Below are 17,273 nucleotides of genomic sequence, written 5' to 3'. Positions count from 1 at the left end.
TCCTTTCTCCTCAGCCCCTACCCTAGAACAAAACCGCCCAACTCCCTCCCTGTCATGCAGGCTACCCTAACAGCCAGCTCTGTCTACAAGCTCAGTCTATTCATCTTACTATAACCAAATTAGGCCCCAAACACAGATCAATTCTAGGTTGCTGTACAGCCCATTCTCTGTAGCATACTTACCAGGGGTAATGAAGGCAAACACTTGACAGGGCTGAAAAAGTAAATCCATAGCTCTCTGCTAAAAAGCAATATAACAATTTGACTCCACAGCAATTCCTGCAAGGTTTAATGACAATGGACTAAAGTGATTAACACTTAAAGAGACCTGGGCAAAGAGGCAAAATCTCTTATGCTCCCCCCCAAAGAAAAACTGCCAGAAATTAAAATATACGTGTCACAAAATGCCTAGTTACCCATCTGGGGTTACCCTGCGGCCACTTAAGAGGGTCTATTCCCAGCACAGCTTAGGTCCACCTGCAGCTGCCACTTGTGCTCTACACTAGCACCCTCCTCCCACCGACTTTGTCACAACCATCTCTGGGTGAGTCTCCCGCTCTCAAATTATCCCTCGTGATTTCTAGGTTACTGGATCCACACTCCCAGTGGTCCCACAGTTCCCAGAAAGCACTCACAGACCCAACACACAAACCACCAAGATTCTTTATCAGTCCAAACAGGGCAAACAATTGTGTTTATTCTCTTTAAAATATTGAGCAGTGGGACAAAATAGTGCAAATAGCAAACATTAACAGATAACTGAAATATGGATCAATTATAACACTAACTAAACATTTGTTTACTTCTAGAAAATACCTGGGGAGATCAGGGCATATAGCTGTTCACAGAGCTTAAGCAAAGAGCTCTCTCTCTCTCTTCTTCAGGCCTAAAACTGAAGCAACAGCCAGCAACAACTGCTGAGTAATTTCAAAGAGGGCATGCACTTTTCTATACCAACTTTAACTTAAAATATGTACCACCTGCTGGCTAAACTAGAGAAATGTACTTCAAAGGTTTAATAAAGGCAATGTTCTGTCACAATTCCCTATCAGACACAGTTAGTCTTCTTGCTAGGAATCACTAAATGATACAAGACAATCCTAAACAAATATTTACTGTTTGAATGTTTTTGTGTTGTAAACGAGGCTCCCCCACTTCAAAAAAAGTAGGACAAAATGAAATTTAATCAAAGAACCCTGAAAAAGATGAATTAATTCTTACCTGTTCAGTTCAATTATTCAGGTTAAAATCATCAGACACTATACAGAAGAGCGTGTATGGGCGAGGTGTGCAATCTGGTCAACTCAAACAGAGATTAAAAAAAAAAATTTTTTGTTGTTACATTTGTACCCCGTGCTTTCCCACTCATGGCAGGCTCAATGCGGCTTACATGGGGCAATGGAGGGTTTCAGGAAAACCTCCAAGAACCAAGGCTCCTTTTTAAAATAAAGGCGGTGGGGTGACCATATGAGGTAAATGAGCAGTAGATTCTGTAAGTGATGTGAACAGGTATGGGATGTGTCTGTACCTGCTCATCGCCACAGTAAGGATAGACAGGAGCAGCATGGAAAGGTATCAATCAGACAAGCCACAAGCAGCTGGAATATTTATAGATTTATTTACAATGAATTTGTTCTAAATATTTACAACATAAGACACAAAAAGGAAGTGCATTTAATATACAACATGACATTTGTGGATTTTTATTAAATGAAGATGAGAATTGTGCTGGAAAGTGATGACCGATTGAGGCATGGGAAGGAAGGTGGGGTTGAGAAAGACCACCATGATTTTTGGCACAGGAGATTTAAGCACGAGGCCGCTATCTCAGTCGCTTCCACACAACCTCACACATTACAGCCCTCATAACAAGGGCTGCATTAAGGAGGAAGGGGGGGGGGGAGTCCATGCAAAACAGTTGTCAATTGCTGCTGAGATAAAGCTGTATAAAAATAAACCATCTGCAGAGAGCCCCCATGGAGATTCCTCGCCAACACTCTTGAAAAACTAACTCCTTACACTTCTGCCCAGGGAGGACCAAAAATGAACTTCAGGTATGTAAAGTAGGGGGAAAAAATAACCAAAAAATGCTGCTCTCTTTTACCTGGCTTCTATTTAAATCTTCAGGGCAAGCAGTTTATCATTTTTAAGCAGGGCAAGCCGCTGTGCTGTTTGGCATTATAAACCTCAGGCCAGCAGCACCCCCAGACTCTGTACACAACAGAGGGAAGAGTTCAACAAAAACAGAGGATGTGGTCATATTAAAATGCCAAAATTAGTATTACATTATCACATCAGATAGGTCTATACAAAACAAAGCTTCAAAAAAAAAGGACCCAAAGAAAGCACTGCAGTTCTGTCCAGGCCTGTTTCTCATTCGCAGCCATGAAATCAAGAACTGCTGAGCTTCTGGGCCACAGGCGCTACACCTCCATGGGAGGCTCGACAGCAACGGGAAATGCTAAACCAAGGGAGACGGGAAAGAAACCAAACAGGGATGGGGGAAGGGGGAATGAAATACTGCAGCACCCTCAGGAAAATCTTTCTATTTGCTCTTCAAAGCCCAATTTTCATCCTCAACAAGAAGCCAGCAAACAAACACATTCTGGCATTTGAGAGGGAATACTGCACATTTGTAACCTCTGTGAAGGTATCATTTCCCTGCTGCTGAAATAAAAGTCCAAGCTCTATTATTGCTACAGATGAAGCTCCGGGCTGAGGCTGTCAGGTATCCCCCCTAGGGTGCCATCCAGAAAGGCATATGCTGCTTTGCTTGCTGCTGAGACGCAGGATACTGGTAGCCAAAACTCCAGCCTTGGGAAAGGGTACTTGCATGTTTGTGAATGCTATGCTCATCTTCTTCATCCGATGAATCACCTGCGTAAGCCACCAGGCCAAACGCCTTCTCCGTTTTCAGCTTCTTAGCTGGGTAATCTGCAAAGAGAGACAAAAGAGAAACCCGTATCCACCCAAGAGGGGAGAAAAAAAAAACAAAAAGACAAATATTCCAAGTAAGTTAATTAATGAAAAGGGTATTAAAAATATTCATTAGTCGGAACCATTTTAAGGTCACACAGGGGTCAATGGTCACCCGAGGCCAGAGGTCGCACGAAACAGCACCAGCAGCGACAAAAGTGATCCATCAGAGCCATGTAAGAAAACACAGAGAAAGAAAAAAAGAGAAAATAAAAAAAACAAAAAAAAAGAAGAAAAAAAAAAAGTTAAGTTAGAAGGCAGGTCTACAGAACAAGCGCTTCACCTTTTATGAAAGAAATATTTCGGTACAGTTAAATGGAAGGAGCAAGATGCCAAGCAGTGAACTCTCTTGTGCTCGGTGAAAGCACTGGAACAGACTGAATTTACAAATACCAAGAACCCCACCCCCCCAATGCAAGCCAGAGCTTTGAAAGAGCTCCAGATGGGACACCACAAAGTCTCTAATGCCCTCTCAACAGTCGAGCATGCCGGCAGTAGCCACTTAAAGTGGCTTTCAAATGGATGAGAATACCTTCAAGTAGCCCTCTCACTTCTACTACACTACCAGACTTTGTACTTACAATCGGCAGTGGAGTCATGCTACTATAGGCCGTAGGAGACCCCCACAGTGTAACAATGTGCTAAGATGGGTATTGTAATGGTGGTGAGAGTTACAGGGCCCTGGGATTCTCTGCTGGACCATGTTATCTGAGAGCAGGCGAGAAGAACAGCATTCGATAGCCTAATTAAACACAGGAATGACAGACTGCAAGGGACGTAATCCCTAACCTGACACTCTGAGGAAGGAAGTCAAAGCTGAAACAGCTCCACCCCAAGGAGACTGCACTTCACTGCAGGGCAAACCTGCCTGCGGGCTGCCTGTTCTATGCTTTTCACTAGCATGCTCACCGTAGATGCTCGAAGTCCCTGAGCCATTCTGCTCTTCTAAATCGCTTTTCCGTCCCGTCACTGGTAGGCCTGGCGGTGGCATCAGCTGCCTGTTGAAAATACAAGGACAACACAAAGAGTAAAGATGGTTAACAGGATACAGGCCACGATGGGGAATGATCAGTATACAGCATCCCCAGCATTGCAGTGCTCTGTCGCTGCCTCAAAAGTTAACACGATCCTTTGCTCAAACTTTTACAATCAACCACTCTCACACGTCAGATTAGCAGAACTCTTGGCAAATACAACTTGCCTTGAGCTACAACTGATCAAGGCAGGAGAGCAGCAAAAAGACACCTGCTTACTTGTACGGGCTGTGAAAGACACATGCACAGAAGTGTATCTCTACCAAAAGGCAGCCACTGCAGTCCTAGGCTTACACATGCGAGTCAGAGCCAGAATAAAATTAAGCCAGCATCACGTCCTACCTGTCCCTCTCTCTCTCCTTGCCCGAGGAACCAGCTGGCTTTGCTCCTGCTCCATCGTTGTCACCGGGACCAGGGAAGCCTATACCTAAATTAGTCATATGAATGGGTCCATGCTATGAGCAGAAAAATACAGTGGCATTAGCAAACCTACAGCTGCTAAAGTTACAGCTCCTTAATGTAACTCTCGGTAACCCATCTCTCACAGCAGCAAACCAGGAAAGACATTTACACATGGCTAGGAGCCACGTCACGCTGATTAATCTGTGGACGCAAGATGCTAATCCCGGCCACAGCCTTAACGCTTTCAAACATAAGGGACAAATCTGACTGGAAAATACAGAAGTGAGTTACTCTGGTTTGCCTTTAATCTGTGTCTTTGGTTCCCTTTAAGGTATTTGTAAGAAATGTTTTAAACAATCAAAAAATTCCTCTATTTCTTGAGGATTGTGTTACAGGAGAAATAAGGGACGTGGAAAGCGGGAGCGTAACTAAAAGAATACAGTCCTGATTATTTTGCTCTCCCCGCAGTCCGTCATTTCACTGTACCTGATAGCCGAGCAGTCCGCCGTCCCGTTCCTCTGGCAGTTCCTCTCTGAAGCGTCTCTTGTGCGCCTGGGACACGCCTGGTGGCTGCACGACCGGTGTCATGAGAGGTTTCAGGGGGGCAGCGGCAGCAGTGACCGGGATATAAGGGCTGGTCAGTGGAGTCTGTGGAACCAGGAGGAACAAAGCAGAACTTTACTCTTTCCTGCCTGCCTTCGAGGTCAGCGAACCCGCCCTCAGTTCTAATGGATATTTGCCAACCTCAGTAGCAAAGGCGTTCAGTTTACAAAAGGGAAAGCAACAACATGACGGAGAGAGTTAAATGAGAAAACCAGCGTGCTGATTCAAAGAAAGATGCCAAATCACTCCAGTGACCTCCCCCGACACACCAATACGTATATCCAAGACTAGTCATCAAAGGTTAAAAATCCAATCCAACTGAATTCTCAAAACACGAATATAGTAATAGACTATTTCCTTTTTGCATACAGATACAGTCTATTACTAAGTCTATTACTATATCTGTGTTTTGAGAATTCAGTTGAATTGGATTTTTAACCTTTGATGACTAGTCTTGGATATACGTATTGGTTTACTATTTCCTAGACCCCTGATGCAGGCCGATTAGGCCGAAACACGAGTCGTGTCGGGTTGTCGTCCATGTTTTAGAAGAACTCTGAATAAATTTTGGTTTGAACATTAGCTGTGAGTTTTCGTTACTCTACTTTTTCCATTTTTCCTTCTGTTTGTGGCTGTCTCCATTTCTACAGAGCAAGCCTCAGACGTGGCAGGTGCCAAGCACAGCCTTCTTGCCACTCTTTCCCTCCTTACCTGTACAGCGTTAGCCGGAGGCTGAATCTGTGGAATCGGGTACTGAGTAGGCACAGGCGAGACTGCAGTCGGGACAACTGGCAGGATCCCAGGCGTCAGCGGCACAACGGGTGTAACCGTGCTCGGTACCACGTAAGGCAGTGGAGCTGGCTGCTGAGGCGTTGCAATGACCGGGTAACCGGACTGGTAACCATTGCAGGGATAAAACTGTGCCTGAGGCGGGATAGTGCTCATAGCCGGTGCTTGCGTGTACCCTGTCGGAGAAGAGGGTGGAAAATTGTTTAAGGAATAAACCAGCAGGAAAAAAAAAGGAAAGATGAAAAAAAGCAAAATAGTTCTCTCTTCTCCCAAGGCCAATAATGGGTTAATGAATTTGTTAAATGAGACCACCCTGCCCTTGCTAGGTATAGGGATAGCAAAACGACTGCCATCAAGTTTCCAAGGTGGCACTGGAGTAACCGGCACGGAGCAGAAGCGTTATGACTATCAGGTGGCGAAAGCTATGCTTAAAGTCCATAAGTGCATAAGCACTGCCACGCTGGGAAAAGACCAAAGGTCCATCAAGCCCAGCACTCCGTCTCCGACAGCGGCCAATCCAGGCCCCAAGAACCTGGCAAAACCCCCAAATTTAATAACGATCAATGGGGACTTTTCCTTCAGAAATCTGACCAGACCCCCTTTAAACTCAGCAAGGCCAGCTGCCATCACTACCTTCTCCGGCAATGAGTTCCAGAGTCTAACCACGCGCTGAGTAAAGAAAAACTTTCTCCGATTTGTTTTAAACCTACCACATTCTAATTTCATCTTGTGTGCCCTGGTTCTATTATTGTTAGAAAGCGTAAACAAACGCTTCACATCTGTCCGCTCTACCCCACTCATTATTTTGTAGACCTCTATCATATCACCCCTCAGCCACCTTTTCTCCAGGCTAAAGAGTCCTAGCCTTCTTAACCTCTCCTCATAAGGTAGTCGTCCCATCCTTTTTATCATTTTCGTCGCCCTTCTCTGCACCTTCTCCAATTCCTTTATATCTTTTTTGAGATGAAGTGACCAGAACTGAACACAATACTCCAGGTGCGGTCGCACCATGAAGCGATATAACATCCTCATATTTGTTTTCCATCCCTTTTCTAATAATCCAAATGTCAATGAGCACATTTGGAAGGGGATGTGGTGTTGGATTTAATATTAATCTTGAAAGAATTTAAGACAAAGATAAGGAAGCTTGAAATGGCCTCCCAGTGAAGGTGGTCAGCTGCGGCAGAGCAAAGGTTGCATTAAGATATGGTCCATCTGCTTCTAACAGTGGCCAATCCAGGTCACAAGTGCCTGGTAGGTTGTGAATCATGTTACTTAACCCCAGGGATAAGCAATGGCTTTCCCCAGGTCTACCTTCATGTCCGTAACTGCTTTTACCACATCCTCTGGCAACCAGATCCAGAGTTTAACTGTGCATTGAGTGAAATTGTTTTAGAAGTATTACTATGTCCCCTGGTCTTTGTACATTGTGAAAGATTAAATAATGGGAACACATTTGCTCATTTACACCAAGAGGGGCATAATCGAAAGGGAAGCTCAAGTTTTGCTGAGGACGTCCTCGCAAAACGTCCCGATGGAGGGGCGGGGAAACCCGTATTATCGAAACAAGATGGACGTCCATCTTTTGTTTTGATAATACAGTCAGCGACGCCCAAATCCTGAAATTTGGTCGTCCTTAGAGATGGTCGTCCCTAGACTTGGTCGTTTCTGATTTTTGGCGATAATGGAAACCAAGGACGCCCATCTCAGAAACGACGAAATCCAAGCCCTTTGGTCATGGGAGGAGCCAGCATTCATAATGCACTGGTACCCCTGACACGCCAGGACACCAACCGGGCACCCTAGGGGGCACTGCAGTGGACTTCAGAAATTGCCCCCAGGTACATAGCTCCCTTACCTTGTGTGCTGAGCCCCCCCCCCCCCCAAAACTCACAACTATACACCACTATCATAGCCCTTACGGGTGAAGGGGACCAGGTAAAGTTGTCCAAGTGCTCGTCAGGGACGCCCTTTTTTTTTTCCATTATGGGTTGAGGATGCCCATGTATTAGGCACGCCCCTGTGAACTTTGGTCGTCCCCACGACGGAAAGCAGTTGGGGACGCCCAAATATGGCTTTCGATTATGCCAATTTGGGCAACCCTGTGAGAAGGACGCCCATCTTCCGATTTGTGTCAAAAAATGGGCGTACTTCTCTTTCGAAAATAAGCCTGCAAGTGGAAGAATCTCTGGTCATCATTTGTAATGGTTATTAACCAAGGCTCCCATCCATCCTCTTTCCTCAAACAGCAAAGTTCCCACAGCTGGGGAGAAGACTCCTGAGCAAACTTCCCAACATAGTAGATGACGGCAGATAAAAACCCGTACGGTCCATCCACTCTGCCTAACAGGCCAAAAGTGGCAAGTCAAGACCTAAACTTACTTCTGGCTTTTAAAATGCAGTTAGGAGCAGAACTGTTCCCAGAGGTAAGATGAAGGTTCTCAGCTAAGACAGAAAATGTTCCCAGATGATATTGGCATTGAAGGAAGTGAAACTAGGAAATCAAGTACGCTAGCGTTTAACTATAGAAAAGGTGATTACGACAAAATGAGAAAAATGGTGAAAAAAAGACTGAAAGGAGCAGCTCGCAGAGTAAAAAACTTGCATCAGGCGTGGATGCTGTTTAAAAACACCATCCTGGAGGTTCAGGACAAATATATTCCACGTATTAGAAAAAAGGGAAAAAAGACTAAACGTCAGCCGGCGTGGCTAAACAGTAAGATAAAGGAAATCATTAGAGCCAAAAAACAATCCTTCAGAAAGTGGAGAAGAGAACCAACTGAAAGTAACAGGATAGATCATAAGGAATGCCAAGCCAAATGCAAAGCGGAGATAAGGAGGGCAAAAAAGGACTTTGAGAAGAAATTAGCGTTGGAAGCAAAAATACATAGTAAAAACTTTTTTAGATACATTAAAAGCAGGAAACCGGCCAAAGAGTCGGTTGGGCCGCTGGACGAAAATGGTGTTAAAGGGGCGATCAAGGAGGACAAAGCCGTAGCGGAGAAATTAAATGAATTCTTTGCTTCGGTCTTCACCGAGGAGGATTTGGGGGGGACACCGGTGCCGGAAAGAATATTTGAAGCGGGGGAGTCGGAGAAACTAAACAAATTCTCTGTAACCTTGGAGGATGTAATGGGTCAGTTCAGCAAGCTGAAGAGTAGTAAATCACCGGGACCTGATGGTATTCATCCCAGAGTATTAATAGAACTAAAAAATGAACTTGCGGAGCTACTGTTAGAAATATGCAATCTGTCCCTAAAATCGAGTGTAATACCGGAAGACTGGAGGGTAGCCAATGTTACTCCGATTTTTAAGAAAGGTTCCAGAGGAGATCCGGGAAATTATAGACCAGTGAGTCTGACGTCGGTGCCGGGCAAGATGGTGGAGGCTATTATTAAGAATAAAATTGCAGAGCATATACAAAAACATGGACTGATGAGACAAAGTCAGCACGGATTTAATGAAGGGAAGTCTTGCCTCACCAATCTAATGCATTTTTTTGAGGGGGTAAGCAAACATGTGGACAATGGGGAGCCGGTTGATATTGTATATCTGGATTTTCAGAAGGCGTTTGACAAAGTGCCGCACGAAAGACTCCTGAAGAAATTGCAGAGTCATGGAATCGGAGGTAGGGTATTATTATGGATTAAGAACTGGTTGAAAGATAGGAAGCAGAGAGTAGGATTGCGTGGCCAGTATTCTCAGTGGAGGAGGGTAGTTAGTGGGGTCCCGCAGGGGTCTGTGCTGGGTCCGTTGCTTTTTAATGTATTTATAAATGACCTAGAGATGGGAATAACTAGTGAGGTAATTAAATTCGCCGATGACACAAAATTATTCAGGGTCGTCAAGTCGCAGGAGGAATGTGAACGATTACAGGAGGACCTTGCGAGACTGGGAGAATGGGCGTGCAAGTGGCAGATGAAGTTCAATGTTGACAAGTGCAAAGTGATGCATGTGGGTAAGAGGAACCCGAATTATAGCTACGTCTTGCAAGGTTCCGCGTTAGGAGTTACGGATCAAGAAAGGGATCTGGGTGTCGTCGTCGATGATACGCTGAAACCTTCTGCTCAGTGTGCTGCTGCGGCTAGGAAAGCGAATAGAATGTTGGGTGTTATTAGGAAGGGTATGGAGTCCAGGTGTGCGGATGTTATAATGCCGTTGTATCGCTCCATGGTGCGACCGCACCTGGAGTATTGTGTTCAGTACTGGTCTCCGTATCTCAAAAGATATATTAGAATTGGAAAAGGTACAGCGAAGGGCGACGAAAATGATAGTGGGGATGGGACGACTTTCCTATGAAGAGAGGCTGAGAAGGCTAGGGCTTTTCAGCTTGGAGAAGAGACGGCTGAGGGGAGATATGATAGAAGTGTATAAAATAATGAGTGGAATGGATCGGGTGGATGTGAAGCGACTGTTCACGCTATCCAAAAATACTAGGACTAGAGGGCATGAGTTGAAGCTACAGTGTGGTAAATTTAAAACGAATCGGAGAAAATTTTTCTTCACCCAACGTGTAATTAGACTCTGGAATTCATTGCCGGAGAACGTGGTACGGGCGGTTAGCTTGACGGAGTTTAAAAAGGGGTTAGATAGATTCCTAAAGGACAAGTCCATAGACCACTATTAAATGGACTTGGAAAAATTCCGCATTTTTAGGTATAACTTGTCTGGAATGTTTTTACGTTTGGGGAGCGTGCCAGGTGCCCTTGACCTGGATTGGCCACTGTCGGTGACAGGATGCTGGGCTAGATGGACCTATGGTCTTTCCCAGTATGGCACTACTTATGTACTTATGTACTTATGTACTTATGTACTTATGTTCCTATCAGAAGGTGGCACGAATAGAACTGCACAAACAACCCTTGCGCGTTCACTTTTGTAAAATTCTGTGCCGTTCTCTAACGGACACAAGTCGTGTGCCCCCCCCTCCCCCCCCCCCGGTGTGGCCCATTTGTCACAGTACACAAAAAGAGCTGTACCTGGTAACGGGACGGCTGTGTTTATCTGATTTACAAAGCGAGAATACTCCGCGTGAACCTGCCAAATCAAAGAAAAGGTATTACTGCTCAGGACAAAGTGAATGTGCACTGAATCCCACATCATCAGATCAGGAGCTTTTCAGGACATGGAGGAATTCTGCTCCATTCAGTGCACAACAGCTGCAGAGATGAGTTTTTCCAGTGTGTGTAGACGGGTGTTTTGTAGCACACATACACACCATGCCCCATCCCAACCCCTCCCTCCCTCCCCAAGTTTCACTTACTGTTTCCAACAAGTTCTCGCAGAGTTTTTTGGCTGCAGCTAGGCCTTCTGGTTTCGGATGACTAATATGAGGAAAATAAAAAAAATTGTTTAAAAATGACCCAACACCCAACATAAGGATGTAAAGCAGTGGTTCCCAAACCTGATCCTGGAGGCACCCCAGCCAGTCAGGTTATCAGAAATATTCATGACGGAGATTTGCATGCAGTGGAGGCTGTGCATGCAAATCTCTAGCATGAATATTCATTGTGGATAACCTGAAAACCTGACTGGCTGGGGTGCCTCCAGGACCAGGATTGGGAACCAGTGATGAAATGTATTTTTAACAAAATAAGTAACTGATTGTCAAAACTCTCTCGTTTCCCCAACAATGCTCTCCCGCCCCTCCTCCCCCCCCCCCCCCCCCCCCCCCCCCCCACAATCATCACGGCCCCACCATACCTGATATAAATATACATGGGCTCAAAGGCTTCCCTGCCGGACGCTGGCTCTATGGACCCAGACCCTTTTCCCCGGAGAAACACCTTGGCTCCAGTTTCGACCTGTATGTGCTGCAAAAACGAACCACCCGGACCTTCCACTTTCTCTTTCACATTAAACGTCAGCATGGCGTGTTCCAAACCCACAAAGAGTTTGTCCTGTACGTAGTGCATCTGGCAACAAGAGACATGTTAATTACCCCTCTAGTACTAAGAACAAGCAGCACAAAGCCAGACTCGCACTAACCCAATGGACAGAAATGTTGCCTGGCACAGACAGTTCCTGGCTAATCTGAGCTCAGGGCTGCTCTCTCCAGCTCTTTACTTTAGGAGGATTGTATCAGCAGAGCCCTACTTCACAGACTCAACTTTCTTAGTCCTCCGGTGACAGCTTCCACTGCTCCAGAGGGCCCTAGCACAAACACCGAGCCACCTCTTCACTTACTCCTGATGGGAATGCTGGCTTTTGTCTGGTGGCTTGTGGGAGCTGGGCAACAGGGGCAGGCTGGTGATAGACTGTCACTGTAGCGCCATTGAAAGTAGGACAGGAACCGGTAGCAGCTTTCATCACACCGTTGGTAATGATTTCCTTAATACGGTTTACAGCCCCTGTTCGGAAATACACATTATTAATATGTCAAATGCCTCATCGTTCAAGTACATCTCCTGTTACCTTTTAATTTAAATACCGACAGCTCACGTTGTACCTTTGGCCTTTCAAGAGGGAAATGTATATTCCTCTCTATACTAGGGCTGTAAGATGGCCCTGCTAGCCCTCACATTTTGTACACTTGCTGTCATCAGCATCATTTTACTTTCTCCCTGCAGCTGCATGTAAATGGAAAGTACATATCACATGCCAAAGAGAAATTCAGGAGGAACTGAGGCTATGTGGCCCATATATGGCAGATACAAATGGATATAACCTTGATGGTGATGAGAGAAATATGTGTTCAGAGAGGAAAGACATCAGGTGTTTCATACTAGTTTGCTAGATGGTTTTGGCACGCTGGGAGCACGTTTTACTGATAAGGCATTAAGTGTGCATGTGAACACAAGCAGGAGAGGATAATAGAATGGAGGAAACTGCCATTTTTTTATATTACTATATTGTGTAATGGAAGGAAACAGGAAAATCCATATTTGATCATGTTATTTTAGGAGAAATCACATGATTTAGGAGAAACAAAACTTACAACAGTATATATATATATATATATATATATATATATATATATATATATATATATATATAATAACGAAAGAAAGATTTGCTGAGCAGTTTTGTTATTCAGTCTGTGCATCTAGCTACTGGGTGACAACCTGCTCCAGAGAGAACAAATATTTTACATTGGCTCAGTGAGATACCAATAAAGATTTTTACTGGTTGCGCCTATGCCAACCTCTAGGGATGAAGTTGTTCCCCTCCCCAGGGGCAAGGGACAGGATTACACAATGTACATTAAAAATACCTGCTGCCAAGCTCCCAACAGTGGCAAATTTCCTTCTAAGAGTTTTCCTGTACCAGGAATGGACTGTTTTTACAGTTTAATCCATTCAGGATGCACCACATACAGGATACAGAGAAGACCCTCATTCTCATTTATCCTTTTTTAATAACACTTATTTGTATGGCACGTACACAGTGCTGTACAGTGGTGAGAAACACTCAGGTGCACAATGTCTGTTCCCCGCCCAAGCTGCTACCTGAGGAAATGGGAGAAAAAGTAACTTTTTTGGTCAGAAGTGCAGAAGCAGGAAATGAACCCTGTTTTCCCGGGTGCTCAGCCCATTGCTCTAACCACTCGGTCACTTTCCCTCTCATATCACAGACCATGACAAAGAGCATGCAAAAGCTGAAGAGTTGTGTCAGGTATATCCCTCCATCAAAATAAGCAGGGCCCTGAGAGGTCTCAGCAAGAACAACGCTCTGCAGTCCACTCCTTTATCTGTAGCTAATCACGTGAATAAGAGAATGAATTTTGTGGCTGTTTCAGAACAGGAACACTCGGACAGCTCAAACCTGCTTGCCCTCAACGTAAGAGACAGAGCAAGATTACTCACGGTCGACCAAATCCCGGGACTGGCCTTGAATGTGCAGATAAAGTGGACGGTCCCTGTGGAAGAGGAAAAATTACAATAAGCACCAAACACAAACTGTGCTTCTTCACTAGAACCTCCTACTGCAAACAGTGGATAATGGAAAGGTCTCCATTAACTCCTCAACCCCCCCTCAAAAAAAAAAAACCCAGACAGCGAAAGCACACGTGCACAAAGCTATGAAAACTATAAGCCACAAATGCATGGAAAAGACCTCTAACATTTGCATCCTTAAGCCATCAGAGGCTCATACTGTTATCCGATCACCTAGTTGTTGGATTTTCTAGCATCCTTTTTTTCCTTTGTAGTTTTGAACAAGACAGTAGGCAAAATCAGGAGACTGATTTCACCAAGACCAAAAAAAAAAGCACCAGACTACAAACCCAGGTCCGATTTTGGTTTTCTCCTCTGTGGTCATAAATCTTCCTCGAGTAGACACGGCTGCTCCACTCATTCGACTTATCTGTGTAACACAAGAGAGGAAAGCCATGAAACAAAAGAGCACATGGATCCAGACCTAGCCAGAGAAAGCAATATGTGCACTGACATTAAAATGTATACCCTGAGGGATCTCACTCACACAGCAACAAGGAAAAAAAAAAAAGAGAGGGCTCAGTCTATCGTGAACATCACCAACCTGATTTCTCAGCTGCCGAGTCAGTCAAAATGCAAGTCCCCTGCTCCAGTAGCAGAGGGATGAAGTTCTACTGTGCTCACCCCTACGTATAATCCGAGACAGAATCCAAAGAATAGGGGTGGACCAAAAAATCTTGGCAGCCAGATGAGACAAACTTTAATCATAACTACTTGTGTATATGACCCGACAAGTATGCTAACTTTTGGCGGGCTTGAAGACGTCCGATTAAAATTCACTGGGAGTCAGTAGTTTGTCAAATACGAGTTTCATCGTTCTGCACCGACTCTTTTTGTGTTTCTACTGTAAGCGTAAGACCCCTGAAGCAGATGGGTGTGTCCTGTCGAAACACGGCCCTGTGTCAGGTCATATACACGAGTGGTGCTGAATAAAGTTTGTCACATCTTACTTCTGGCTGCCAAGATTTTTTGGTCCATCTCTATTCTTTGGATTCTGTCTTGCTCTACCTGTACTCACCTCGTCTTGGGTTTGTCCTCGCGTTAACAGATTCCTGCAGGTCAGCGGAACGTCATTGATTTCCACTTCTGCCACCACTAGGTCATCTTTATTTTTGTTCGCAGGTGTCCCTTTCCACGGTACCTGCAACTGCAGAAAATGAAGTTACTTACTTATAATGGGGGTTTCTCCATAAACAAAAGGATGCAGAAATGAGGTCTAACCTTCCCACTATTTCAGAAATGGGGGACAGTTGTGTCCAACCACCAGCAGGAGGAGACAGAGAACTGAAAACTGAGCTGAGACCTCTCTCTCTTGGCATTCAGTCCAGCTCCTCAGTATTTATTTATTTATTTATTTATTGCATTTGTATCCCACATTTTCCCACCTATTTGCGGGCTCAGTGTGGCTTACAATACATTGTGTTAATGGAAGTACAACTTGTTACAACTCGGTTATGGTTATACTAGCCGTTGAGCCCGTAAAAACGGGCTGGTATAGAGGTTTTCCTCCCCCCGCGGTCACCACCGCTCCCCTCCCCCCCGCGAAGTCGCCACCGCTCCCCCCCCCCCCCTCGAAGTCGTCGCCACCCCTCCACCTGGTCCGGGCCCTCTCTTCACTTCTGAACTTACAGATCCATTCGTCGAACGCAACAACGCACATCAGCTGAGCTGCCCCTTCCTTCTCTGCCTGTGTGTGTCCCGCCCTCGCTGACGTTACGTCACAGGAGGGCGGGGCCACAGGCAAAGAAGGAAGGGCTCACTGTAGCTCAGCTGATGTGCGGTGCTGCGTTCGGCGAATGGATCTGTAAGTTCAGAAGGGAAGAGAGGGCCCGGGCCGGGTGGAGGGGTGGCGGCGGCGACTCCGAGTGTGGGGGGGGGGAGCGGTAGCAACCTCGGCGGCGCAGTTTCCCTCTCTGTCCCGCCCCCCCCCGTCATCACGTATTGACGCGTGGGCGGGACAGAGAGGGAAGTCTCTACTGCGCATTTGCGAGTGAGTATGGTCACTCGCCGTTTATATGTCTGATTGTGAGGAGTTAAGTTAAGACAAAGTCTACGTATTGCAAGGGTAATAGAACAATGGAACAGAGCAATGGAACAAGGACAAGCAGTAAGAAGAAACTCAGAAGAAACATAACAACCTCAAATAACTCGCTAACCTAACACTAATCAGACGAGCAAACATCTGTGACCTCTCATCTCTAGACAACTTGTAGAGAACAAAAGATATAGAACAAAAAAAGTGAGAACGAATGAGGATACCCAAAAAAATATATTTATTCATATAAAAAGATGATAGATGATGACCCGACACGGCCGTGTTTCAGCCCAAAGGCCTGCCTCAGGGGTCTTTTACAACCTCAGGTCGTATGTTGTGCATACGCTTTGAGAAGAATGGTAAAGCTGGACTCACTTGGGTCTCCTCTCCTCAGATAAAATAGGAAAATAGGTTGGGAGGGGGGGGCGGACTGCAGAGATGGCAGTGAAAGAGAAGGTTCTTCCTCAATCATAGTTCCTGATGGTGACCAAGCAGCAAAGTCCATCGGTGTGGGAGCACCAAGACCCCAGGAGATGTGCTTGGGCTCCTATTGAAAGTGGAATGTGCTCTGTCATATATTAATGGACGAGGTCCAGGAGCAATATGGAAGCTGCAGAGGTGACCAATGTAAAATCTTCCTCTCTTTGTGGTGATATGCCACTTAAGGTACCTGATGGCATAGGAGCCAGCTCTGTGAGGACTGTGAGCACTGGAGCACCCCTGATATTGAGCAAACTCTTTGACTATGTCCAGGGAGGGCTAATTTCTATTGGGGTTAGCACCCCCAACCATTTTGAAAAGTTGGCTCCTGTGCCTGGTGCTGCGTTTGGAGCAGTTCATAAAACATGTTAGGCCGAGGGTACACTCGAGGGTACCTAGGATCAGGGCTGGAGCTGTGTCTGTGTCCACGGGGTTCCTGGATCTGTACTGCTGCTTGGCACAATAGGGAGAGCTTTCAGAGACTGCCATGGGGACTCTTCGTTCCATACCAATGTTTGGTGTGGTGCGGGGAGCTTTGCGACCACTGCTTCTGTCTCTCTTCAATTTTGTGCGCGAACTCTTTTTTGGAGTGAGGGAAGAGGGCTCTCCAGCACAGAGGCCAGCTGTCCATAGGAGTAGCGGAGACAGTTTGTGTAACCATGGTCAAGTATTTTATATCACATTCACTGTTGGTTTCATCATGACTTGATAATGAATATGACTGTTGGGCAGACTGGATAGACTGTTCAGATCTTTACCTGCCATCATTTACTATGCTACTCTGGAGAAGGGGACCATGGAGATGAAGCACGATTGGCGTTTAGGCGGCCCATCGGTGCCATGGTAACTGGACTTGTAAGACGTGGAGGGCGATCAACAGAACTACGATGACCAGCTATTTTGTGGAGCAGAGGATGGTACCTTTCTCTTTTCATCTGGGGAGATACCATGGATACTGGGGCAGAAGGAAGCTGGAGGGATGAGGGAGCCTGATGCTGAGCTGCGGTAAGTTGGCATGAAA

The 17,273-nt window shown here is 45.6% G+C and overlaps 1 protein-coding gene and 1 non-coding gene across 3 annotated transcripts in view; both read right to left on the bottom strand.

The window, feature by feature from the left end:
• Positions 1-1,598: 1,598 nt before the first annotated feature.
• The window catches only part of KHDC4 (KH domain containing 4, pre-mRNA splicing factor), a 19,662-nt gene continuing 3,987 nt past the window's right edge, over positions 1,599-17,273 (bottom strand). Inside the window, exons 3-14 of one of the 2 annotated variants that reach the window (XM_030188212.1) lie at positions 14,756-14,884; positions 14,028-14,107; positions 13,609-13,661; positions 11,990-12,153; positions 11,507-11,718; positions 11,067-11,127; positions 10,783-10,840; positions 5,726-5,979; positions 4,898-5,059; positions 4,352-4,464; positions 3,885-3,973; positions 1,599-2,933 (exon numbers count right to left, since the gene is read on the bottom strand). In XM_030188212.1, coding sequence (XP_030044072.1) covers positions 2,737-2,933; positions 3,885-3,973; positions 4,352-4,464; positions 4,898-5,059; positions 5,726-5,979; positions 10,783-10,840; positions 11,067-11,127; positions 11,507-11,718; positions 11,990-12,153; positions 13,609-13,661; positions 14,028-14,107; positions 14,756-14,884 — 1,572 coding nt within the window. In that variant the 3' untranslated portion in view covers positions 1,599-2,736. The remainder of the gene's footprint in view (positions 2,934-3,884; positions 3,974-4,351; positions 4,465-4,897; positions 5,060-5,725; positions 5,980-10,782; positions 10,841-11,066; positions 11,128-11,506; positions 11,719-11,989; positions 12,154-13,608; positions 13,662-14,027; positions 14,108-14,755; positions 14,885-17,273) is intronic. The other variant, XM_030188213.1, reaches the window with a different exon arrangement.
• LOC115458480 lies at positions 11,803-11,930 on the bottom strand. Its single transcript, XR_003940078.1, has one exon.

The sequence above is a fragment of the Microcaecilia unicolor genome, chromosome 14, assembly GCF_901765095.1.
Source record: "Microcaecilia unicolor chromosome 14, aMicUni1.1, whole genome shotgun sequence".
Classification (NCBI taxonomy): domain Eukaryota; kingdom Metazoa; phylum Chordata; class Amphibia; order Gymnophiona; family Siphonopidae; genus Microcaecilia; species Microcaecilia unicolor.
The sequence above is the reverse complement of the archived record's forward strand: the minus strand, read 5'-3'. Positions and strand labels throughout refer to the sequence as shown.